This window comes from Panthera onca, chromosome B1 (genome assembly GCF_046562875.1).
Source record: "Panthera onca isolate mPanOnc1 chromosome B1, mPanOnc1 haplotype 2, whole genome shotgun sequence".
NCBI lineage: Eukaryota > Metazoa > Chordata > Mammalia > Carnivora > Felidae > Panthera > Panthera onca.
Genome location: NC_138342.1, coordinates 61,878,495 through 61,906,087, shown reverse-complemented (window position 1 = coordinate 61,906,087; position 27,593 = coordinate 61,878,495). Strand labels below are relative to the sequence as shown.

General features: G+C 39.5%; 1 protein-coding gene across 2 annotated transcripts in view; it reads right to left on the bottom strand.

The window, feature by feature from the left end:
• Positions 1-24,770, bottom strand: part of SHROOM3 (shroom family member 3) — a 320,630-nt gene extending 295,860 nt beyond the window's left edge. The window contains exon 1 of one of the 2 annotated variants that reach the window (XM_078446004.2): positions 24,089-24,770. In XM_078446004.2, the coding sequence (XP_078302130.2) occupies positions 24,089-24,256 (168 nt within the window). In that variant the 5' untranslated portion in view covers positions 24,257-24,770. The remainder of the gene's footprint in view (positions 1-24,088) is intronic. The other variant, XM_078446003.2, reaches the window with a different exon arrangement.
• Positions 24,771-27,593: the final 2,823 nt, after the last annotated feature.

Genomic DNA, 27,593 nt, shown 5'->3' with positions numbered 1-27,593 from the left:
GTATGTGTGTAGTTGAGAAGGGGAAAGAATAGACAAAGATGATTAAATATAGATTTTTTTTTATTTTAACTAGCTATCACTAGAGAGGGAAGTAACGGGAACTTATTGCTGAATGAGTACAGAGTTTCAGTTTGGAAAGATGAAAAGGTTCTGGAGATGGATAGTGGTGATGGTTACACAAAACAGTATGAAGATACTGAATATTGCTGAATTATACACTTAAAAATGGTTAAAATGGTAAATATTATGTGTGTATATTTTACCACAATTAAAAAAGTCATCACTGTTTTTTAATTAACAACCATGACTACAACAAGACTACCTCATTTGTTCTAGAAACATTAAAGAAATGAAAAAAGAGGAAAATATAACTCACTCAAAATCCTGCTCTCCAGACACATTCATTTTTAATACTTTCATATCTATATTCTCCCAAATTTTGTCACAAACATGTAAGTCAATAAAACAGGAGTTGTACTAGCAATATTATTTATCAATTTGCTTTTCACTAAAAAATATATAAATACAAATATATATATACATTTCCATTTCCGTACCTATAGATAGATAGATACACATATAAATGTGTGTTTATATGTTATACGCTACACTGACATCATCATTTTTACTGGCCCCATAGTTTTGGACATTCAAATTTTTTTCCAACCTTTTGCTGTTTTAGATAACATATCAGTGAACATCCTTGCACATACATCTTGTGTGATTTTTTTTTTAGGATAAACCCAGACTTCTAAAATTGTTAAATATGCATATTTTTAGAGCTAATATGTGGTGCTCTCCAGAAAGGACTCAACCAATTTGTATTCCCATGGAAAATGTATGAAATTACTTCTACCAAGTGCATGTTATCACCCTTCCTGATCTTTGTCAGTCTTATAGGTTAAAAAAAAAGGTTTAGGGGCGCCTGGGTGGCGCAGTCGGTTAAGCGTCCGACTTCAGCCAGGTCACGATCTCGCGGTCCGTGAGTTCGAGCCCCGCGTCAGGCTCTGGGCTGATGGCTCGGAGCCTGGAGCCTGTTTCCGATTCTGTGTCTCCCTCTCTCTCTGCCCCTCCCCCGTTCATGCTCTGTCTCTCTCTGTCCCAAAAATAAATAAAAAACATTGAAAAAAAAATTAAAAAAAAAAAAAAAGGTTTAAAATTTTTAAAAAGTTAAATTCTATCTCATTTCAGTTTTTCTTTTTTTAATTATGGGGAGAATAAATGCTTTTCCTAGATATTCCTTGACTCTGTTATTCTCTTCTTGTGAATTACATGTTCATGGTCTTTGCCAATTTAGCTTTTATGTGTGGCTTTTTCTTCTTGTTTATATATAAGAGCTCTCTTATATTAAGGACCTTACCCCTATTTATCATATCATTTTATTTTGTGGAGCTTTTACTACATATTCTCTTTTCTTTTCTTTTCTTTTCTTTTTTTTTTTTTACATAACCAAACCTATCACCCTTTTATTTCCCATAGAATTTTTGCTTTTGTTTATCATATTTTCTTTCCTCCAAATGACATAAATATTTCTCTACAATTTTAGTACTTTTATAGATTTAAAAAAAATTTTTTTAATGTTATTTATTTTTGAGAGAGACAGAGACAGAATGCTAGTGGGTAAGGGGCAGAGAGAGAGGGAGACACAGAATCTGAAGCAGGCTCCAGGCTCCAAGCTGTCAGCACAGAGCCTGACGTGGGGCTCGAACTCACGAGCTGTGAGATCATGACCTGGGCTGAAGTCGGATGCTCAACTGACTGAGCCACCCAGGTGCCCCATTTGTATAAATTATTTTAAGGTGTGACATAACAGAGGTCATATATGAAAAACTCATGGCTAACATACATACTCAGTGGTGAAAGACTGAAAACCTTAACTCTAAGAATAGAAATAAGAGAAAGATGCTCACTTTCACCACTTCTGTTCAACATAATATTAGAAATTCTAGCCAGAGCAATTAAGCAAGAAAAGGAAATAAAAGGTCCAAAGCGGAAAGGAAGAAGTAAAATTACCTCTATTCGCAGATGACTTAATCTTCTATATAGAACCACCCTCCACCACACTATACCACAAAATCTGTTAGAACTAATAAATGGATTCATCAGAGCTGCAGGATACAAAGTCAACATACAACAATTATTGTTTCTGTGCATTAACAATGAAGATTCTGAAAAAGGAAAATAAGAAAACAATTCCACTTACAAAAACATCAAAAGGAAACAGTACTTAGGAATAAAGTTAACCAAGGAGGCAAAAGACTGATAAAGTGAAAACTACAAAACATTGCTGAAAGATTAAAGAAGATACAAATAAATGGAAGGACACTTCATGTTCATGGAGTGGAAGACTTAAAACTGTTAAAATGTCAATACTATCCAAAGCTATCTACAAATTCAGTACAATCCCTATCAAAATTCCGATGACATTTGTGGCAGAGATAGAAAACCCTAAAATCCATATGGAATCTTAAAGGATCCCAAATAGCCTAAAAAAGTTTTTTTAAATTTTTTTTAATGTTTATTTATTTTTGAGAGAGAGAGAGACCAAGCATGAGTGTGGAAGGAACAGAGAAAAAGGGAGACATAGAATTCAAAGCAGGCTCCAGGCTCTGAGCTGTCAGCACAGAGTCTGACACAGGGCTCAAACTCACGAACTGCAGGATCATGACCTGACCCAAAGTTGGATGCTCAACCGACTGAGCCACCCAGGCTCCCTGCCAAAAAAGCCTTTAAAAAGAAGGACAAGACTGTAGATCTCATACTTCTTGATTTCAAAACGTATGGGGTTGAACTAGCATACAGACAAACACAGACCAATGGAATAGAATATGAAACTCAGTAATAAGCTCTCACATATATGGACAAGTGATTTTCCACAAGAGTGCCAATATTGAATTCAATATTGAAAAGACAGTCTTTTTAATATATAGTGTCAGGAAAACTAGATATCTACATGCAAAAGAATGAGGTTTGACCCTTACTTAATACTATATACAGAAGTTAACTCAAAATGGATAAGAGACCTAGAGGTAAAAGCTAAAACTATGAAACTCTTAAAAGAAGATATTATGAAAAAGCTTCATGACATTTAATTTCAGTAATGATTTCTTAGATGTGATACCAGAAGCACAGGCAACAACAACAAAAAAAAAATAGTGGGCTTCATCACAATTAAAAACTTTTTTTTAATGTTTATTTATTATTGAGAGACAGAGAGAGAGACAGAGCATGAGCATGGGAGGGGCAGAGACAGGAGGAGACACAGAATCCAAAGCAGCCTCCAGGCTCTGAACTGTCAGCACAGAGCTGGACGTAGGGCTCGAACTCACAAACTGTGAGATCATGACCTGAGCCTAAGTCGGACGCCCAACCGACTGAGCCATCCAGGTGCCCCACGTAATTAAACTTTTGTGCGTCACAGGACACTATCAACAGAGTAAAAAGGCAACCCATAGAATGAGAGAAAAAAAATTCAAAACATATATCTGATAAGGCATTAATATCCAGAATATATATCTAAAAACTACAACACAACAGCAACAACAAATAATCTGAATAAAAATTGGGCAAAGACTTAAATAGACGTTGCTCTAAAGACGATATACAGATGGCCAATAAACACATGAAAAGATACTCAACATCACTAATCATTAAGGAAAAGCAATCAAAACCACAATGAGATCCCACTTCACACTAGGTAGGAGGGCTATTATTTCAAAAGAAAGAGGAGGAGGAGGAGGAGGAGGACAAGTCTTGGCAAGGATGTGGAGAAATTGGAACTCTTTGAACATTACTGCTGGGAATGTAAAATGGTGCAGCTGCTGTGGAAAAGAGTTTCTTAAAAACTAAACAATTCCACTTCTAGGTATATATTTTTAAAAAATGAAAGAAGGTATAGTGAACTAAATATTTGTGTCCTCCCCACGAAACACATAAGAATGGCTGTATTTGGACTAAGGAAGTAATTAAGACTCAATTAGATCATGGGTGGGGTGACCTTGTCTGATAGATGTAGTGTTCTTATAAGAGGAGGCATAAGAGAGCTCCCCTCAAACCCTACCCTACCCCATCTCTGCCTGTAAGCCAAGAAGAGAGCTTTCACCAGAAACCAAGTTGGCCAAAAACTTGACCTTGAACTTCTAGCCTCCAAGAACTGTGACGAAATAGGAGTTCCTGGGTGGCTCAGGTTAAGCATCTGACTTTGTCTCAGGTCATGAGCTTATGGTTCACAAGTTTGAGCCCACATCAGGCTCTGTGCTCACAGTTCAGAGCCTGGAGTCTGCTTCAGATTCTGTGTCTCCCTCTCTCTCTGCCCCTATCCCGCTCATACTCTGTCTCTCTCTCAAAAATAAATAAAAAATTAGAGGAAAAATAAAAAGAACTGTGAGAAAATAAAGTTATGTTGTTTAAGGTACCCAGTAGTTTGTTATGGCAATACGAATAGACTAAGAAGGTATTTGAATAACATTTATATACCTACGTTTATAGCAACATTATTCACAATAGCCAAATGGTAGAAACAATTCATATGTCTATCAATGAATTAGTGGAAAGACAAAATACAATGAAATACATTCAGCCTTTAAAAATAAGGAAGTCTGACTCATGCTACATCATGGATGGATCCTGAAAACATTATGCTAAGTGAAATAAGCCAGTCACAGAAAGACAACTATTGATTCCACTTACATAAAGTACCTAGAATAGTCAAATTTATAGAGACAGAAAGTAGATTTGGGAGGAGAGGGGCCAGGGATTTGGAAGAGAGGATAGGGGGAGTTGCTTAATGGGTACAGAGTTTCAGTTTGGGAAGATGAAGAATTCTGGAGATGGAGGGTGATGATGGTTATACAATAATGTGACACTAAAATATACTCATAAAAATGGTTAAAATGGTAAATTTAATGTTATGTATATTTTACCATAATCAAAACATTTTGAAAAGTGTGTTTGCCGGAAGAATTCAAACAATAGAGAAATACTAGACAGTGGACCCATTTTTAAATTTTTTGTTTTGTTCCATAATGCTGCTGGCCAATTTGTTCCTGCCTTACACGTTAAGGTATCAGAAAGTGTAATTTATATGAAGTAAAAGGTACAGATCTTCAGGGTACAATTCACTGAGTTTTAACAAGCATACATCTAGAAAGCCCACACCGCTATTAAGACATAAGACATTTCCAGGGTGCCTGGGGGGCTCAGTTGATTAAGTATCCGACTTGATTTAGGCTTGGGTCATGATCTCTTAGTTGGTGAAATGGAGCCTCACGTTGGGCTCTACAATGACAGTGTGGAGATTCTCTCTCTCCCTCTCTCTCTGCCCCTCACCTGCTCATCCTCTCTCTCTCTCTCTCTCAAAATAAATAAATAAACATTAAAAGCATATACACAAAACATTTCCTTCACCCAGAGAGATGCCTTGTGCCTCAGTCAGTTCCCAAACCCATCTACCACAGAGGCAACCTCTGTTCTGATTTCTTTCACCAGTGATTAGATTTTCTAGTTCTAAAAATTCACACGAATGGAATAATTCAGTATGTACTCTATTGTGTCCTGCCTTCTATCACTCAGCACAATATTTTGGCAGTTCATCCATTTTGTTGCATATAGTTTATTCCTTTTTATGGTTGAGCAGTATTCCATTGTGTGAACATACCACAATTCCTTCAACCGTTTCTCATTGTCAGACATTTAGATTGTTTCTAGTTTGGAGCTATTATCAATACAACTGCTACAAACATTCCCATACAAGTCTTTTTGTGACAATGTATTTCCATGTCCCTTGGAGAACCATACTTGTAAATGACCATAGCTTTATAATAAATATTAATATTTGCTAGAGAAACTCTTCACTCTTTCTTTTCTTTCTTTCTTTCTTTCTTTCTTTCTTTCTTTCTTTCTTTCTTTCTTTCTCTTTTTCTTTCTTTTGAGAGACAGAGAGAGAGAGAGAGAGAGCATAATCAGTAGAGGGACAGAGAGAGACAATCAAGCAGCCTCCATGCTCAACATAGAGCCCAACATGGGGCTTGATCTCACAACCTTGAGATTGTGACCTGAGCCAAAATCAAGAGTTGGACCCTTAACTAAATGAGACACCCAGGCACCTTTTCCCTCATTCTTTTTGTATTTTCTCCAAAAAAAAATGGCTATTTTTTATGTTACTCTGCCAAAACATGTCTTTGGAAATTTTTGGATTTTGATAGATTAATTTGAGAAGAACTAGGTCTTGATAATAGTTAATTTTCCCATCCTAAATATGTCGTATTTTTCCATTTGGTCATGTCTTTTTTCATGTCCCTCAATAAAGCTTTTAGTTTTTGTCAAAACGTACTGAATATTTATAGCTAAGTTAATTCCTAGGTAGTTTTTATCTCTGATCACTATTAAAATTGGTCCCCCTCCCCCATTATTTTTTCTTATTATTATTGCTTTTCCATAGGGGAGATCCTGGCTTTTTAAGAATTATCTTATATCCAATTGCCTTACTGAATTATTTTTCTAGTTATTCTACTATAAACATTTTTTTTTTAAGAATTCTTCAAAGATTTAGAATTTCTGGTCGTGAAACTGCTGCTACATTGCAAAGCAAACATTCACAGGCTTAGTACTGTGAACTATTTTAAATATTTACTTTGCAGAGGATTTTTTTCCCAGAAGAAAATGGCAAAAAATTGTGGTTTTCTAAAGCCTCACGAGATTGCTCTCCAGTCTTTCTTTCATTATCACACTTCCTCCTAATCAGTGATTTTCTCTGCCAACAGCCTCCACCACCATTTCTTTTCTTCTGCGTCAGTCACAAACTTTGGAGAAATCAAAAACAAACCATCAACAGGGAAATGTGATTTATAACATTCAAGAACACGCTTCTGAATTAAGTCTAGTGCATGTAAGAGCTAGAAACTCTAGCAGGAAAAGATAGATGATTATTGATCAGTTCACTGCAAAACAGATACCTATCATCCCTTTCCATGAAGAGGAAGCCACGACACTTTAGCAATTGTACATGGAAACATTCACTGTAGATCCCTTGGAACTGATAAAGTTTTGAGCAGCAGGTGCTAGAATGGAGGATGGCAGGGGACTCTGTAGACTTTTGAGAGACTCTTCCTTCCCCCACCACCACCTCTTCTCCCACATGTCAAGTGTCTCCATTAGAAGTCAGAGAGGACAGCCAAGTCAGACAGCACGGGTCCGAGGAGCAACGCGGCATCATCAATGACCAAGAAGCCCCTGCTCTTAGGTGATGCATGCCCCCCCCACAGCTTTGCAAAGTGTAAGATGGCCCTTGTGAAATGCTTCTTTGTCTTCTTTATAATCTAACTAGGTTAGCAGCTTATTCACCTTTATGAACCCTAATGTGGTAAGATTTCACTATACATCCATAGTCTCAGTGAATAAGAATTTCTCAAGCTTGAGTTGCCAGCACCCCTCACTCCTCTTCTGCAACACAACAAGTTTTTGTTACAACGTTAAAGGCCTTTGTGACCTCAAACTCCACGAACGAAATTCTATCCTTAGTAATTTAGCAAAAATTTTCATATTTTACATTATTTTACTTTCCCAGGGCACTGCACTTTAATTCCTCCAAAGACACACAGTACACAAAACACGGGCAGAATTGAACATAGAGATTTAAAATCCCAATATCTGGGGTGCCTGGGTGGCTCAGTCAGTTAAGCGTCCAACTTCAGCTCAGGTCCTGATCTCAGGGTTTGTGAGTTCGAGCCCCACGTCAGACTCTGTGCTGACAGCTCAGAGCCCGGAGCCTGTTTAGGATTCTGTGTCTCCCTCTCTCTCTGTCCCTCCCCTGCCCATGCTCTGTCTCTCTCTGTCTCTCCTTCAAAAATAAATACACATTAAAAAAACTTTTTTTAAATCCTGATATCTGACAATGAGAAAGGCATTCTTCAATTCTTCCTTCAGAGAAAATCCTAGAATGCACTGCCTCGGTCTTCTGAATGTGGCCTATTCTTTGTCATTCCCTAAATTGACTCATGAACAACTTTTTAGATTGTCCTGTTCCTTTAAGTAATTAGGACTCTGCTATACACTTTTTAGGCCTTCATTTTGGTCATCTTCCTCTACTACTTTAAATTTCAGTTAATTCAGTCAATACTGAAGACTTGACATGGTGAGTGATAATCTACTTTATGATTCTTACTTTCTATCTTTCTCTTTTATGTTCCTTCTCATTTTTATTACCAGGAGAAAAATGGCTTTTTCCTTACAATTCAGTGATTTTTTAATAAAGAGTTATGCAATCATCACTGTCATCTACTCTCAGAATATTTCCATGACTTCAGAAAGAAACTTTGTACCCATTTATAGTCACTCTGTATTCCCATCTCTAGCCTCACACAACCATTCGTTTACTCTCTATATATTTGCCTTCTTTGAATATCTCATATAAATGAAATTGCATAATATGGGTATTTTTTTAGTGTATCTGGCTTAACTGAGCATAATATTTTTTAAAAATTTTTTAATGTGTATTTACTTTTGAGAGAGAGAGAGACAGACAGAGCATGAGCAGGGGAGGGGCAAATCTGAAGCAGGCTCCAGGTTCCTAGCTATCAGCACAGAGCCCGATGCGGGGCCCGAACCCACAAACCGTGAGATTGTGACCCGAGCCAAAGTTGGACCCTTAACCGACTGAGCCACCCAGGTGCCCCCTGAGCAAAACAGTTTTGAGGTTAATCAATGTTGTAACATCTATCAGTATTCAGTTCCTTTTTCTCACAAAGAGTATTCCATTATATAGCTATATCATATTTTGTTTGTCCAGTTGATGGATATTTGGATTTTTTCCACTTTGTGACTATTGTAAACAATGCGGCCGTGAACATTTGAGAATGTTTTTACAGACGTGTTTTCCTTTCTCCCGAGCGTCTACTTGGAGGTCTAATTGTTGGGTGAAAGATAACTCTTGCGTTTAACATTTCCAAAAACTGCCGTATGGTTTTCCAAAGTGCCTGCACCACTATACATTCTCAGCAACGGATCGAAAGGTGTATTTTTAACCTCCGTGAAATGACAGCGTGAATAGGACAAGCCAAGGAATTTTGACCAAGAAGGACTTTTCCCCTGCTTGAGAGATGGGAAGATGGGAGGTCATTTTCCTCTGCACCACTTTTTGAATCTCTTTGCTATCTTGTGGGCTCCCTGCAGTCAGGGCACTAACCAGTGTGTTCTGCGATCAACACCATGAAGTTAAAATGAACGCTGACTTGCCAAGACCTCCCTCGTGGTGATGAAAGGCCCCTCCCTGTGCCCACATCCACACAAACACAATTTTTAAAAATGCTTGTGAATTCCTGTGCGTACAGAGAGGCAAATACCTTCCTCACTCGCTCTTTTTTCACTGGAATATAACTCTATTGCTCTATTATTTAGAGTTCAGTCTGCTGTAACGATGCCTGAACTGAAAAAAGGAACAATGCCTTTTGCACCGTGATATTCAAATATTCATTTAGGAAGGAGGGGACTGCAAGCATAGCTGGCTTCTCTTGAACTGCCAATTTCATGTAGCTGACAACGTGAATTGTCCTGCATAAAATCTGTTCATTATTCCATCCATTCAGGATCGCCCTGGGGTTTAAGGCAGACTAATGGCTGTCACATGAAGCTACTGCTCGTCAGTCTTCAGTGAACTCAAGCAAAAAACAAGGGAACTGGCAAAGGACAACATAGTGAGTCAAAGAATATTCATATTGAGGGGAAACAGCTTCAAAAGAAGCTTCTTGTATTGAATCTGGCAGTGATACAAGTTACTTGAAAACACTACATTTTAGTGCTGGAAAGTTATTGTGTTATTTTGAGGTTGGGACGGATTCAAAATTACATTCTATTTTATTGCTTGCTTAGGTACCAAACTTCATACCACTGCCATGTTATAACGTCAAATATGCTGGACTAAAAACTGGTATGGCGCCCACTTTCTTTTTGTGCTATGTTTATAGTAGGAATTGAGGAAGCATAGAAGCAACATAGGTAAAATTCTAGAGAAGAAACTATGTTCAGAGAGCCCCCCAAAGAATCAGATATTTTCTCTGTCTACTCTGCTCAGGGGAGCACATTTTCCTTAACCACTAACCTGTAAAGCCCATAAAATAGAGCAATCTGCAGAACAAAAAAGACACTGGATTGTCCTCTCAGGAGGGAGGAGAAATTTTCATGGTGCTTGATTGATATAGAAAAAAAGAAGTGGTGACAAAAACAGTGTGACACATCAACCTATTCAGTGGGGAAAGAAAAAGTCAGTCCTGTGAAGGGGCAGAAGATGAGGGAGATAGTTACAAAATATTCTATCCAAGAATGGATTTCTCTTCGTCTTAGCACCCAAGAAAACACAGCTCTCAGATACCATGGGAGTCCTCTGACTTGAAGTCCACGGCTCCAGAGACTTTGGAAACAAATCTACATTAGGCTTTAAGATCTGGCTTTTCCTTAGGAAGCATTCCCTAAAGGGTGGTCATCTTGGTTTGCTTTTCCCCAGAAGCAAACTCTGACACAAGAGTTCAAATGCAAGTGCTAGTTTATCTGGAAAGTGAAGAAAACTGAGAGGGAAGTGGATGGGGGAGGCAGGAAAAGGAAGGTAGTCTATACAGATGCATTATGAAGCCACCTACAATCGTGAATCAGTGGAGCTCAATTCTGCCAGGGAAACTCTAGGAGCTGGTGGAAAACACTCACCTCAGAGTTATCCATCCCATGGATGAGAGAGCTGGGCTGTTGGTCAACTCAACTCACTCAGTCCCGGGCTGAGGGCTGCTCCCAGAGTCCTTAAGCAGGTGGCAAAGGGGAGGCAAAATAAAGTCCTTAAGCCAAGAAATTGCGGGTGCTGACAGATGGAAGTCAAGCCAACATACACAGAAGTGAAAGGTGAGGGAACATGGTGTGGCAGTGACTGGATCAGCTTCAAGCGGTAGAAAATGAAACCGAGAACACAGGCCCTTTGGGTGCAGGGACCTTGTTTGCTGTTGTTTCCCCAATGCTGTCATATTTTTAGGCATTCAGTAAACACTGTGTGCACCAAATATGTTAGTGAACGCATGAAATAGCTTTAAATTCTGGCTCCATCATTTATGAAGAATCTCTTTTTTCATATGTAAAATCAAATATCATTCTACAAAATAATAAATAACCTAACATAGGATCTGAGCCACAGCAGAAACTGAGTAAATATAAATATTGTTACTACATATCCGTTTCCTTCTACCTTGCAGTCCTGCCCGCTTTATTTTGCCTTCTTTTATGAAGAGAAAAGGTGACTGCAATACCTCCGAGGGCCTAGGTTCAGAATTTGCCCTACACCTGATCACACTGGAAGGGTCCACACCACAGTATCTTCATAAAGGTCAAATTTGTCAGCTTATATGTGTATGGAAAGCTGTGATAGCAATTCTCTCAAGACACTGCCAGCAACTTTATTTAGTTGTAAATGTTGCGTCAAGAGCACCAATGGGCAACCATGAAAGCCATCCTGAAGAACAAGACTAATTCTTTTATTTTCCTGCCGCTTATACTTAGGTCAATGGCTGCCTTGTTTTCGATCTTCTGCTCAAAGGTGAAAATTTGAAAAACAACCACCCGCCCCCCCCAAAATCAAGGAATACGAGGAAAACGTCACGTATTTTCTGCAAACTCATTCCTCAAAATTTACTCACTCTCCTATTTCTTTAACATCTTATCTCAACACCCAATATGTGTATTTATTTCTGGAACCCAGCCAGATCCTGCATCTGAATTCCAGCAGCTCACTTCCCAGTTTCCCTGAGGACAAGACCTAAAAAAATGTGAGCTTCTCAGCTATTCAAGATGATAAAACACACAAGACGATAAAAGCTTAAATTATGCCTATACAACTTCCTCCATTAAAAGTTACAACTTTTCAAAACAAAGGAGTAAGACGATGAGTTCTAGAAGTTTAATATTTCTTCCTACCTTCCAGCAAATGTGTGGTTTAGGATATAATTTGATACTAAAGTGTGAGACACTTTAGTCCAACCAACCTGAAGAATGCTTGTTCCATTTAAATTGCCTGTGTTTTAATTTCAATTTCATGTCATAGTTCTTTTTCATTTTCAGATCTTTAGAACTCTAGGATCTGTCTAAACTGTTTCCAGGAGCCAAGAATGGGTTAGGGAGGAGGCAGGTTGAGCTAGGACCCTACTAGGCAGCAATGGCTTTGAGCAATTGTGTGTGGAGGTCCCAGGATTATGCCAAGTAAACATACTGTTAGGAGAGCCAGAAAGTCTGCCTTTCAGGAAGGGTGGGTACTAATGGGACTAATGGGAGCCGGCAGGTTAGCCATGGAGACAGTCAGCTAAGTAGTAGACTCAGCCGGAAGAGCAGTGGAGATTATGGAGTGATGTACAAATACATAGTAGTTTATTTATGTTATAAGGTAAGCCAGAGCTAGAAAGGGACAAACAAAATAAAGGTTGGTACAATGGACACTCCTCCGTGAAACACTGTTGTGGTGCTGATCTCTTCACCATGTTGGAATGCACGAACTTGAAGTACCCCGGAAAATCAGTCTCTATCAGTATGAACCTCAAGCCTGATCCCCTGTACTAACTGCCCCTGTTAGCTTTAGACTGCTTAATATTTATTTAGTCAGTTAGTGTTTCTCCTTGGGTAACTGGCCTGATTTGAGAGTTAAGGTTTTATTTCTCGTGGCCTATCCAGGTGATGGAATGTATCCAATCCAAGAGATAAGCCCTCGGGTTTAGGCTGGTGGGGAGTAGGAGTTTAAGTCAACTGAGAAGACAGGACATGATAGAGAAACAAAGGTACTGTTGATGACTATATGTTAAGATGAAACTCAACAAAATCCCAGTTGAAAAACAACAATCAGAGGGGTGCCTGGGTGGCTCAGTAGGTTAAGCGTCCGACTTCAACTCAGTTGTCTCACAGTTCATGGGTTCGAGCCCCATGTCGGGCTCCGTGCTGACAGCTCAGAGCCTGGAGCCTGCTTCAGATTCTGTGTCTCCCTGTCTCTCTGCCCCTCCCCCACTAGCATTCTGTCTCTCTGTCTGTCTCTCTCTCTCTCTCTCTCAAAAATAAATGAACATGTAAAAAAAATTTTAAGACAAACAGCAATCAGAGAGGAGAACTGAGACCAAGACTAGAACCTTGCAGAAGTGAAAGGTAGGAAGCAGGGTCTGGGAAGATGTGGGAGTCCAATTTAATTCCTGAGGTTGATATGTCAGGTATGTTCCTCATGTCATAGTACAAGCTATCTTCAAGATGCCTGGCTTTTTCCCACAGTTCATACATCCCACTCTTTCTACCAGTTTATCATGACTTGGGATGAATAGATGGAAGCATTCTTTGGAACGCCAAAATGACAATGGAGCTTTTACTTTCAAAGGTATTTTTCAGGCTTACAGTTTAAACAGTCTTAGATTAGCACCTAGTTTTATGATCTTAATTAAGCCAGCCTCCAGTTTATCTATAAAATGGAAATAGTAACAGGACCTCTACCTCACAGTTTTGTGAAACTTATGTGAGATAGCATGCCTGTTATAGAGCAGGAAGGACCTCAGCAAAGTTAGTCATTACTATGGCAAAAGCAACCCCAGTAGACCTTGTTGCCTTGAAGTGATAAATAACCCAAGAGGTGAACAGTTACGAGACAGAGAAAGATAACCTTCTCTCAACTAATCAAAAGAAGAATATTTACCATTTATTTGTATATCACTCCATAAATTATAGTAAATTTTGATAGTTGTCTTTTGGAAGGCCCTACCCTGTTGTAGACCCAAGAAGTGCCTTAGAAATTCATAGGAGGGAGAAAAGAGAAGGTGACTTTAAGAACCAGCACTAAAAATCTCCCAGAGTTTAAATACACACCATTAGTCTGGCTCACCATAAGTACAGAAAGACTCGTGATGTGATGTATCCTCACATCTGTACTGAAACCCAGTCCAGCATCCTTCCCACAACCTATAGGATCTGTTATGATCTGACCCCTGACTTTCCATTTTCAACTTTTTTTTTTTTTTTTTTTTTTTAATTTATTTTTGGGACAGAGAGAGACAGAGCATGAACGGGGGAGGGGCAGAGAGAGAGGGAGACACAGAATCGGAAACAGGCTCCAGGCTCCGAGCCATCAGCCCAGAACCTGACGCGGGGCTCGAACTCACGGACCGCGAGATCGTGACCTGGCTGAAGTCGGAAGCTTAACCGACTGCGCCACCCAGGCGCCCCTCCATTTTCATATCATACCTCTCTCTCTCTTGCTTACTTCTATAGACTGATTATGTGCCCCCCACCCTGTATGGGGTTAGGGGGGGCACATAATTTTAAATATTGGTTGTTTTACGATCATGTTATAATTGTTGTAAAAGTGTCTTAGAATGTCTCGAGCATTCGTGGGGTGCCTGGGTGGCTCAGTCGGTTAAGCGTCCGACTTCGGCTCAGGTCATGATCTCACAGTCTGTGGGTTCAAGCCCCGCATCGGGCTCTGTGCTGACAGCTCAGAGCCTGGAGCCTGCTTCTGATCCTGTGTCTCCCTCTCTCTCTGCCTCTCCCCTGCTCTCACTTGGTCTCACTCTGTCTCTCAAAAATAAATAAATGTAAAAAAAAAAGATTAGAATATCTTGAGCATTGCATTTGTCTAATTTCCCCAGTGAGACTGCAGGTCCTCTGGCGGCCTGCCTGTATGTGGCTGAGAGCACTCTGAGAGGAACATTGACAGGTATCAGGCTCCAGGCAACATTCAATTCATATGTTGAAACCTATTCCCCCAAGGTGATAATATTTGGAGTTTGCAAACTTTGGAGGTGATTAAGTCATGAGGGTGGAGCCTTCATGAGTGAGAGTCTTGCCCTTATAAGAGACTTCAGAAAGCTCCCTCACCCTTCTGCCATCTAAGGACACAGTGAGAAGACAGGCATCCATGGACCCTCGCAAGATACCAAATCTTTAGGCACCTTGATCTTGGACTTTTCAGTCTCCCAAACTGCGAGAAATAAATTACTGTTGTTTTTAAAGCCCTCTGACTATGGTACTCTGTTACAGCAGTCTGAACAGAGTAAGACACTTACTACAATCCAGTAACACTGACTTTATTTTTGTTTTGAACATTCCAAGACTCTCCTGCCTAGCCGCACTTATAAAGCTCTTTGCAAGTCTGATTTCATGTTTCCCATCTATCAGGTCTTAGCTCAGATGTGATCTTATCAGAAAACTCTTCTCTGGTCACCTATTTAAAGTGAGCCCTGCTTCTCATACCTCTACCCCACAAACACTACCATTCTGGGACCCATCATATTGTTTGTGTTTTAATGACACTTACCAACCCTGGAATTATCATGGACAAACATATCTATTGCCACTCTCTTTCTACTGGAATATAAGCTCCATGAGAGCCGAGAATTATCTGTTCAGTATTTCAGTGGGAGATAGCAAGTGCTGCTGTGATACAGAAATCAGTCAGATGTCATCGTTGTTATGTGGGTTGCTAACTTCTGTTTGATACCTACTATTCTCCCACCAGTCCATATCATCGTATCGTAACTAAACTCTGGATTGTGTTTTGTCTTTTCCAAACACTGTGTTGTTGTTTTTTTTAACCTAATCCATTGGGTACTTATAACAACTCCATTAGTTAGGATATTTCACTTTTAAAGATGAGGAAACTGAGGTCCAAGAAAGCTAAGTTACTCCCATGGTCACATAGCCAATGGAGACTATGGTAGAAATGAAACAGACATTTTTACTCCAAGCCCTACATAGTCTGTAATGTGTCTTGTGCTACACTGGACAGCGTTGCCTGAAATGGGGGGCGAAAAAGATAACTAAATCATAACCCCAAATCAATACAAACATACCAAAGAGCATTTAAAAATAAAGACTTTAGATAAATCTCATAAATCTCTAAGATAAAATGCAGTTCAAAATGAAGAAGGATATAATGAATAGATGTGTGGATGGCTGAGGAATGAAAAAATGCAGTTGACGTAAGAGCAAATTCAGGCTCAGATGCCCAGGACAGAACGTTCTGCACATCAGTCTGCCAAGTTAGACAAGCCTCCTCTGAAGGCAGGAAAGAATTGTCCCTTCCATTCAGTGGATCGAGATACACAAGTTATCTTTTGTGGGGAAAGTCATTAGAAGATTGGGGGAAACAGTACTTTGGGCAGAGAAACTTGGCCTTGCTTCATTTCATTGAGAAGGGGCTGGGATGTCAGAGCATGAGAGATGGATGGACCAGGGAGAACACCAACTCTGCAGTTCTTTGGATCAAGATGTTCACTGCTTGGAAGTACATCAAAGGGAGAGATGTGGAAAAATCGGTCTATGGGTTAGTTAAGACCCAGACTATTCTTTGGGGTTTTGTTTTTTTCAAAGATGAATAGAAAGTCTCTCATTATGTGTCTCCAGTCACATTGTGGGTTCATTAAAATGAGACAAATATTTCTTAAGTTGTGTTCCCTGAATAGAAAGCAATGCCTTGAGAACCTATTAGCTTTTAAAGAAAGCAGAATTCTTGCTAATATCCATTTGGCATACCACCTCAGCATGCTACTTGAATAAAGGTTATTTCCAGCAACATTGATGGGATCACAAGCATAGTTTGTGACAAAAAAGGACATAACACTTTAAGCAATTCCTAAATTAGGTAATTTCTAAAAAATTCAATAAAACCATGAATTTCTTTTTTCCAATCTAATTCAACTCAACTAACATTTGCCAGACATTAAGTGTAGGCATCATTAAATGAAGACTCAAGCTCAGCCTACTTGCCTTATTTTTCAAGAGGTTTTTCTAGGACCTTGTATGCACATCTTTCTAACAAAGATTTTTAAAGAAGATCCTCTTTAATATTCATTTATCTTCCTCTTCATCCATTAATATATTTTCATTTTCATCATTGATATGCATAATTTGAGCACTGTGGATAACAGAAAGAAAAGAAAGAAGGAAGAGAAGAGGAAGGGAGGAAGAGAAGGAGGGGGAAACATCTTTAGCTTCTAGAAGTTAATAGTCTAACAGGAGCTAGGATTCATTGGAAAGTACAAATGGCACAACCAGAAACCACGTATTCCCTCACTAGCGAGCTTTACACACACACACACACACACACACACACACACAGGTTTTTTTTTTGCTAAGGCAGTAACCATCTTGGCAAATAAATGAACTTTGCTGAGTCTCAGTTTTCTATGTAATGAGGAAGTTGGATTAAATGATTGCTTAGATTCTTTATAGCTCTAAGATCCTATCAATCATTTCACATTCATTAAACATTTGTTGTATGTGAAATGGGAAATATTTTGCTAGGAAAAACAGGATACACAGCATGAGTAAACCTCATTTGGCTTTAAAGAGATTATAATATATTGGCAAGAAGCCAAATGCAAACAACTACCTGTATCTGAAGATAATGTGAATAGAGGTGTTGGAAAGATGAGAGGAAGGAGGAATTCATACAAATGCAGGACAGGGGTGGATTTGAGGGAACAAACAAATTGTTTAAGGACAGCAGAGAGAAGAGGCTGCCCTAGCAGAAAGGCAAAGGATCTTAAAGGCAAAAGCAAGAACAGTAAGGAAAGAAACTCAGAAAGAACTGGCTGTGTTAAAAGGTTGATAGCAAGCTGACCTAGCTCGGTACTTGGAAGGAAATCAAAGAGATGACTTTGGGGTGAACTAAATCAACCAGCCCAAGGACTTGGGGGACTGCCTAGACATCTACTTCAAATTGAACTCAGGGGCCATGGCTGAAAAACTAGTAAAACTGTTTTAGTGGGAAGAGATGGGCCAAGAGATAGTATGGTTGATGCTGGTGTGTTGAAACTGAGGGGCACTAAGGAAGCCAGAAGGTTGGAAAATACTGAATCTAGATAGATTGATAGAGAAAATCCAGAAATGAGGAAATCTCAACATGATCATCCAATTTAATTATATTTCAAATGAGTAATTTCCTAACCATGGACTATTGGTATTTCCAAGTTTCCTCGCAGTGCAGTAAAGCAGTTCATTTCACTTTAAAATGGCAGGTTGATTGGGATGCTTTGGATAATTCTCTCCAGAGGAGGAATAGTAAAGAGGGCTTAGGGATTAGATCAAATCTCTAAGGCTAGAAGAACCCAGTGAGAGACTCCATTAAAAAATCTGAGTAGTGTTAGCCAACAGGAAGCTTGGGGAACCAGGTTCAAGGATGTCTCTGACTTCACATAAAAAACATGCCCACCTATAGAGAAAGAATGGGAAGTTGGGAATACGATAGTGTCCATGAGCTGAGCCTTGGTAGACAAGGCCTAGAGGAAGGCTGTGTTTTAGATTGAGAGCAAGAAGATGATGGTGTTATAAGCAGAAGGGGTTTCAGAGAAGGTGAGGGTGTAGAAGATGGAACCACAGGATTTTTTTAAGTTTATTTATTTATTTTGAGGTGGGGGGGAGCATGAGTGGGGTAGGGGCACAGAAGAGGGAGAAAGAGAATCCCAAGCAGGCTTTGTGCTGCCTGTGCAGAGCCCAACACGGGGCTCAATCCCATGAACTGGGAGATCATGACATGAGCCAAAACCAAGAGTCAGATGCTTAACCGACTGAGCCACCCAAGCATCCTGGAACCACAGGATTTATACACAAAGAGAGTCCAGCTAAAGCAAATTCATTGCCCAGGCGAGCAGGAATCAGGAATATATGTTCTGAATGTTGATAACATAAGAGACATAAGAGGCCTGGAACAACGTCGTATTCAGAAGGCCATGTTTGAAGAGCACTAAAAGGTGCCTCTCTAGGTGAAGACACCACAAAGATACTTGCCAAGAACTCTTAAGCAGCCCCTCCTTCTATAGGTGTAGAACTGCTTTAAAAGCATTGCTTAAGCAGCAGTCACCTATTTTATGGTACTTACAGGCTAAGGTTTTTTTGGGGGAAAAAAACTGTTTTCCTCTAACAAATTTTATTTTTAAATGTTTGTTTGTTTGTTTGTTTTGAGAGGGGGGGACACAAGTGAACCAGGGGCAGAGAGAGAAAGAGAATTCCCGGAGGGGGAGAGGGGGAGAGGGGGAGAGGGGGAGAAGGGAGAGAGAAGTGGGACTCACCTGAAGCGGGGGCTCGAGCTCACCCGATGTGGGACTTGAACTCACAAACCGTGAGATCATGACCTGAGCGGAAGTCAGATGCTTCACGACTTAGCCACCCCGGTGCCCACCTCTAATAAATTTTAAACCATACATAACAAAAGATGAATCCCATATTTTACCCAAATAATGGCTCCAGAATCTAGACAGAGCCAAATACTTGGTAGGCAATGGTGACTAAATGGCCCAGCGTTCAGTGCATTAGACTCTGGGGAACCAGAACGCCTGGATTCAAATTCCAATTCTATGACTGACTAGCTGTGAGAGCTGCAGAAAGTGACTCAAATACCATGTCTCGGTTTGTCGTGTATAAATTTGCATAATCTATTACCTTCCTCATGGTGCTGTCGAAATTAAATGAGTTCACATGTGTGGATGTCTTGGCATAGAGCCTGGCATGTAGTAAGCACTCAGTAAGTGTCATCAGTTGTTGTTGTTGCTGTTTATTGTTGTTACACTTGTTATTTGATTTCTGAGCCCTCGAGCAGGTGCACCCCACCGCAGGTGGGACTGCTCTTTTCAGCCACAATGCAGAGTGAGTCATAATAAAATCATGCTGCCAACTTCCTGATCTACTGAATTACTTGAGCTTCCACATACAATCACTACTAAAAGAAAGTTGCCCTTTCTTTTTGAAGTTCACAGATTACAGAGGCTCTTTCCTCAACCCCGCCTTTCCTTTTCAAGGACAGTAAATCTCAAAGAAAAAGATTTGAAAATGATTTCTTTTATCGCCACCCTTTTGTAGTTCCTTTTCCCCATTCATTCGCCTGTCTCATTTGTACCTAAAGAAAAATAATTCTTCATTCATTATATTGTTATCCATACCTGGCAGCTTATAATTGCTTTTGTATAAGTGTACGTGCCTTTTGCATGTATGATTCAAGGTGTACGATCCTTTCCCCTTCCCCTATCATGGGGGTCACCTGACCTTGAGGGAATAGTGGACATCTGGATGCCAATGTATGAGCTGGTGTGCATTTTTTTTTTTTTTTTTTACCATTCTAGAAAGAAGATATGGGATATGCACGATCAGCCACTAAATTTCACTTTAGTCTCAACTCTGGTACAGTCTTAACTTATACGGACTTTCATCAATGCTCAAATGCTCACATGACAGGCAAAATAAAACTCTCTTCCTGCAAAGACATCCACGTTCCAATCCCTGGAAACTGTGAATACATTAGATTATATGGCTAAGGGGAATGAAGTTTGCAGATGGAATGAAGGTTGTTACTCAGCTGACCTTAGGGAGATTATCTTAGTGGGCTCAATGTACACTCAAGGGCCTTTCAAATTAGAAGAGGGGCACCTGGATGGCTCAGTTGGCTGAGTATTCGATTCTTGATATCAGCTCAAGTCTTGATCTCAGGGTGGCGAGTTCAAGTCCCACACTGGGCTCCATGTTGTACACAGAACCTACTTATAGAAAACAATAAAACAAAACATAAAATAACATAGGAAAAGGGAGGCAGAAGTTAGAGATCAGAGTAACGCAATGTGGGAGGGACTTAGCCTGCTATTACAGGCTTTGCAAATGGAGGAAGGGGACTGGGCACCAGGGAATGTGGGCGGCCTCTAGAAGCTAGAAAGGGCAAGGAAATAGATTCTCTCCTAGAGCCCTGGTCCCACAGCCTAATTAACACCCAGTGCTAGACCTGTGCTAGAGACCTGTGCTAACTTCTGACCTATAGAACTATAAGATGGTATCTCTGTGTTGGTTTAAGCCGCTAAGATTGTGGTAGTTTTTACAGCAGCAATGGGAAACCGATACATGCTCCATCTTGGAGATCTGGCAGGCATCCTCATTTCATGGAACTCTACCTCCCCGCCTCCCCCTGCCTACTGCTCTGTTTCATCTTTGCTTATAGTGCTGTAGCAGTTACTGAGCACACTCTCTGTGCCAGGTACTCTGGCAGATCCTGGAAATGCAAGATGAATAAGACATAGCCCACATCCTTTCATTTACTCAACAAATATTTGTGTACCCGGGCTACCCACATTAGATGTGGCAGGAATGAAAACAGTCCCTGCCCTAAAGAAGCTCTCACACTTCTGAGAAGACAATCAACATAACTAAAAAAATTGTGATTTCATATACTAAGTGCATGTTCTAAGAGTATAGAAGAGAGACCACCACCTAACTCAGCTTGATGAAATCAAGAACACTTCAGAGAGAGGAAGAAATGGAGCTTGAATGAATCAGTTCGCCAAAGAGACAAGAGCTTCGAAGAAATGTGACACTTGAAATGTGGCTAGTGCAGATGAGGAACAGAATTTTAAATTTTATTTCATTTTACTTTTAATTGAAACGGAAGTAGCTGTATGTGGCTGTGGCTACCATACTGGACAGAGCATTTTGCACCAGATTATACCCTTGAAAGGAAAGAGATTACCCTCTCCGTCTCCTTTTGCCACTTCTTTTTTATTTAAAAAAATTTTTTTAAGTTTACTTATTTTTGAGAGAGAGAAAGATACAGAGCACAAGTGGGAGAGGGGCAGAGAGAAAGGGAGACACGGAATCTGAAGCAGCTTCCAGGCTCTGAGTTGTTAGCACAGGGCCCAATGCAGGGCTCAAACCCATGAACCATGAGATCATGACCTGATCTGAAGTCGGACACTTAACCGACTAAGCCACCCAGGCGCCTGTCTTTTTTCCACTTCTTAATGACTGGAAAGCAGATGTTGTGGCAAGTCACCTGGGACCCTGCAGATAGGACATCACCTCAAGGATGGAAGTAAGTGAAGTAGGAGGAACGTGGGTCTGTGACATCATGCAACCATCTTTCAGTTTGGCTTATGCTCAGATTGTTAGGTGAGAGCGACAGAAACTCCTATGTCATTTAAGCTATTGTTATTTTGGATCTTTGCACAGCAGCCAAATCTGTATCCTAGTACAAATGCCCCTAGAATAATAAAAAGCAATAGCCATGGTCTTTGCTGAGTTTTTGAGCTCCTTTGTGTACCCCGCACTATGCTAATTGCTCTAGATGCATGGTCTCTGGGAGCCTGGCTGGCTCAGTTGGTAGAGAACACGACTCTTGATCTCAGGGTTGTGGGTTTGAGACCCACATTGGGTGTAGAGATTACTTGAAAATAAAATCATAAATGAATAAATAGTCTCATCTAATCTTCATACATTCCAATAAGGGAGATAATAGTACACCCTGCAGATTAAATGGAGCCTCAGAGGAGTGGCTCATTAGTGGTAGCATTAGGTTGTCCCACAGCAAACTGTATTCCAGTGTATGGATACATAATATCTCATCACATAAGGCAAGGGAAATTGGGTATACAACCAGAATTCTAAATGCAGCATATGTATATTTCTGGCAGACATTCTCAGCTGTCTACCTAGCACTCATTTCCTCCTTCCTCTTGAAAAGAGAACCCCAACTTATTTAGATAGTGGACAGAGATTCCTTGACATCAGGAAAGGGAGGTTCTTATTAAAGAACCCAGGAAAGAAATCCTGACTGGTCTAAACCAGTCATGATAATCTCAGGCCCCTCGGCCAGTAATTGGTCTGAGCACAGGTCCTTGGCACAGTTCTGGTCAATGAGATGTAAGTTACTGGAGGGTGTCCCTTTGCAAACAACAAGCCAAAACCCTGCCCAGAATAAAGATGCAACACTGGAGGTGTGGCATCCATCATGTAACCATGAGGACAAAAGCCAAGATGATGGCGGAGTTGGAGAGATAACTGAAGTCCATGTAGACACGATTGAGCTGTGGCTCCTAGCAAGGACAGCCTACTTTCAGACTTCTTGCAATATGGGAAAAACACACAATTTACTACTTAGGCCACTGTAAATCAGGTGTCAGTTACTTAGAGCTGGATGCCCCCTAACTGATACACATATGCATACATATCTTTTGTTTTCTTAGAAAAGATAAAGAAAAGTCACAAACCTTGAGATGGTATCCTGCACAGTGTTGACTGCTGGAAACCTGGATCCCATTGGCTCATTCACAGTAAGAATCATTTCTGTCTCTCTCAAAACACATGCTTTTGGGTATATGAAAACTAACCTTAAATGGATAGCAAAGTTCAGGCGAAATGCCTATTGATCCCTTTCCGACCCTCAACCTAAAAACTTTTCCCCTCAATTGTAAATGTTTCTAAGTAATGCATAATGTGTGAAAAGCGTTTAGGTTCTATTGTTTTAGACTGTTAATATTCTGAAATATTAAAAGAAACTTCTGTTCTCTCTCGATCTATGTAGCTGATGAGAAAAGCAGACATATTACGCCTAACACATAAAAAGGATTAATTCAGTAGGAATACCTAATCATACCAAAGATAAATAAAGAAGTGAGGCATGTCATAGATGACTAAGGTTTAAAAACTGGTTTAAATAAATACATAGATAAATAAAAGAAGCAGAAATGGTGTTTTGTGTTTGATCTATACTGAAAGTTGATTTAATTCTCCTGAGTGTGCAAAAAGGAATAAATAATATGTATGTAATCAGTTATTCCAGAATTATAAACAAATTCTAAAGTATTCTGGAATGCTACATATGTTCATGTGACGGAGAAAGAGCAGATATTTTTCTAGCCATAGGCTAAATAAAGCACACATTCATAAGCATATATCATGCCACCACCTTCTCCACGTTGTTAATCTTTAATCTGATTTATAACTGAAAAGATCATGTGGTAGCTGCTTTTACACTATTTCATTCACAAAAAGAGATTATCCATTGAGCAAGCACATTTTTTCCCCCGGGATTTCGCAGACTAAATGAGCTAGACACATTTTTTTCTTTCAAACGCCAAGCGAATAAGATATATTTCCAGATATACTCTGAAAGGTAGGAAACAGCAAATTAAGCAACATTCAGGCAATCCTCTGCATGGTGGTGGCATTTCTGACAGACCTGACAGAAGTTTTAAGGTTGAAAAAGTCATATGAATAAAGACAATATTGTAATAGTGTAATAGTGTAATATTACATTGTAATATTCTTTTTGTAAAAAGAAACATACCTTAGAGATGATTAATGGTTCTCCGTGCTCCAGGCCACCTTTCAAAGTAAAGCCCCAGGGAGCTCCTCCCTGCAGGAACGCTTCCAGATAAATGTACCTGCCCTTGGGGGTCCTGTTGGGGTTCAGTACGGCAGTAGTCTTATCCAGGTTCTCTGTGGCCTTCATCATGCCCAACACATGATCCCTGGAGTTAAATTTTAAATGCCTGAAGCAGATTCAGAGTAGTGCTTCTATTCACAACACCTCATCCCATCCTTCATGATACTCGCCGGCCAAAATAAAGAGGTTTTGAGAAACAAATTCTTTCAGATGTAAAATGTTCTTCTGAACTTAAGTCCAAGATGCTGAACCAGGAGGACTTTTCACTCCAACATTTCTGAATGTAAATTCTCCTCCTGGGATCCCGGGATCTCACTGAAGCCCCCCAGTGCTCTATATCTCCCCACTCTGTTCAAAAAAAAAAAAAAACAAAAAAACTTCTTTCTGTGTTACTCCCAAGACGGCTTTTATTTCGCATGCACACATCCCAAAACTTTTTCTGTACGTTTTCCAGAGAAAATTCAAAATCAAATTCTCCAGAGAGAATTGCAAAAACTCAAACAAATACCTAATTTTTGATTGATTATCAACCCTTTCTTCCTCTCCGAGTGAAATTTACCATTACAATAGCCTCCCCTCTCCCCCTAGAAGTAGCTTTAAAAGAAAGAAAGCACTTACTATGCTTCTGCTGGCTTGAGAATTTTCTAACTTGTCCCCAAGAGACAGAGCTGTGCTAAAACTTTTTGCTTATGTTTTTCAGCTATAAGATCATGGTTTGCTTCTTGCAAAAAAAAAAAAAAAAAAAAAAAAAAAAAAAAAAAAATAGTTTTTGCAGGATGGACAGAAAAATGAAAAAAGCATGGCAAGTTAATCCCCAGTGGAAAAAAATATCCAGGAGGCGGCTGAGTTCTTTCTTTGGTATTTTCAGTGATGATCAGCCACTGCTGCTGCCACAGCAGCCACTTGCCTCCTCTGCGTGAAAGAGCAAGGAAGTGAGAGGAAAATGGATTAAGGCAAATAGAGCCACTGCAACCTTTCTGCACAGTGAGCCCTGCCATGCAGAATTCGGTTCAGCACAAAAACTTGACCAATCCAAACAGTCGCACAGCTGATAAAACGTAGAAAGTTAAAAATACCATACAGATGGCTAATTACCAAGGAGTAATTACATAGAATAGCTCCCACCTTGTACCAATTAAAGCGGAATCCCTGGGGGTGAGACACAGGCATTGGCATTTTTTAAAACTCTGGGCAATTCCGCTGTGCAGCCAAGTTTGAGAAGCAGTGCCTGAAGCAGTTTCAGTAAACATTTAAGCGTCAAGGTGGTGGCACGAGGGCTTTGTTTTTTTCGTTAGCAGAAAATACCAAGTGTAATACATGACCAGCTTCTCAGCTTGAAATTTGACTCTCCAATCAAATTTCTGCTTGCTTGACTCAAAACAAATAGGAAGCAGGCTTTCTTCTACATTTTAATTGTTATCTACTCCAAGACTATTGTCCATTCTTTAAATGAAAAGAAATATTCTTAATGCCTGGCAAGCAGTAGGTACTCACAGCTGAATGCTGTTCTAACTTCAGGGTGTCAATAGAATTTTGTAATAATGTTACATACAATTTAACATGACTTCTTTTGATTAAAAATTTGAACAGTGCAAGGTAACTATATATTTTACAAAGAGGTTCAGCCATTAAATTATTAGAACAATTTAGAATTGTTTCCAAGGGATATGTTTGCTAAAACTTTTTCTATTTAAAAGTATGTGATAATATGAGTTTTGTTGGTAATTGAGGTTAAAAATTACTGTGGGTTTGGATGCCAATTTAATTTGAGTGTACTTATAATTAATGAAAATATAATAGAGAAGCAGACATAGTATGCAAATAAGTCCAGGTGATATTCAATGTACAACATACAAGTATTATTTGATTTTCAGCAGTAACTTCATCTGAAGGGCTCCATGACCAAAAAAATGGTAAAATCTCATTTTTCTGTAATGACAATATTTTAGTGGAAATACAAAGCATACCAAGTGAAAGTATATGTAAATATTGTCTGATTCTTAATAGTAATTTATATAATTTTTATTGCTCTCTCCTTTTGCAGCTTAATCTATAAATTAAGAATAAAAGGAGAAACATTGGCTTTTCACTTGATTATTCAAAGTGTGTGTGTGTCGTTAAAAAATTCCTAAGTAAATGAATAATTTTTTTTCTGAAAATTATTTTCTGTGGCATTTATGATCTTACTACTAATTCACTTTGTAAAAAGTGGGATTTTATAGAATCAACATTTAATATTAAAAGTAATAAAGCTGAAAACAAAAGGCAAAAGAAAAAGGAAAAAGGTAAGCAATGAAGATATACCACTTGGTGCTTATAGACTGATGAAAGCTCTATTTTATATTCTTGTCAAAAATATTTAGGAACTAAATATTTAATGAAAATTGATATATACTCTGAAAAAAAATGTCAAACTTCATTTGGCAGATATGTAGAATAGCAACAGATAGATCAAAGTTAGACAACTTTTTTCCCCATCTTCCACCGCTCAGAGTCAAAGAATGTATCCTTGTTTCTAGAGGTAAGCACATAGAGGCCAGTAAAAGGTTAACCGATGTGGCCAGAGTCATCTTTGAAGCAGCATAAACAGGCATAAAATTAAAATCTTCAGACACTTAGGAATGGAATCTCAGTGTAAGGTAGGTCTTTTGCATAATTTATGGAAAAAAAACAACTTTCTGTGAGGCCAGCATTGCTAATTCATAGGAAGAACTTTTGTTAGGGCACATAATTGGGACCCAAACTCTAATTAGAGAATGAAATTGGACCCCAGCTCCTCCCAAGGGAAAGAGAAACAGCCCTATTGTCTCAAGATGCTGACAGTAGAAGGGACAGGATTCTGAGAACAGCGTAGTTTTCTTTCTAAATCTTTGGCTTCAGATTCAGGCGTTCTGATGAAGGATTTGCTTTTTGTCTGTCTGGTATCTCTCTGGGGAGCCACACCTCCACCTATCCTGTGGTGCTGGTGGGCTGACCCTGCTCTTGGGCTCCAGGGGTGGACATATGATCCAGGCATCAACTGCCCTTTGGCTCAAATGATTGGCATATGGATGGGCATGTGACTCAAGCTGGGCCAATGTAATAACTAGAAATTGTATCAGAGCTATCGCTAAGGAGCATTCTCTCCTATGGGATTGCTAAACTGATAGGTTTAGCAAACCTGGAGTTGCTGGAGGCCATCCTTGCAGTCACAAGCCTCAGAAGAAAGACAACCCCTAGGAAATCAGTTCAAGATAACGTAAATCGGTGTTCTGGGTCCAACCAGACCTCATTTAAACCAGCAGCAACTCTCTCACTTCTTGGTTTCAGGACGATTTTATCTTAAATATCAATAATCTTAAAAATTATTGAGGACTCCAAATAAATTGTTTATGTGTGTTATATCCATCAGTGTTTCCTGTAGTAG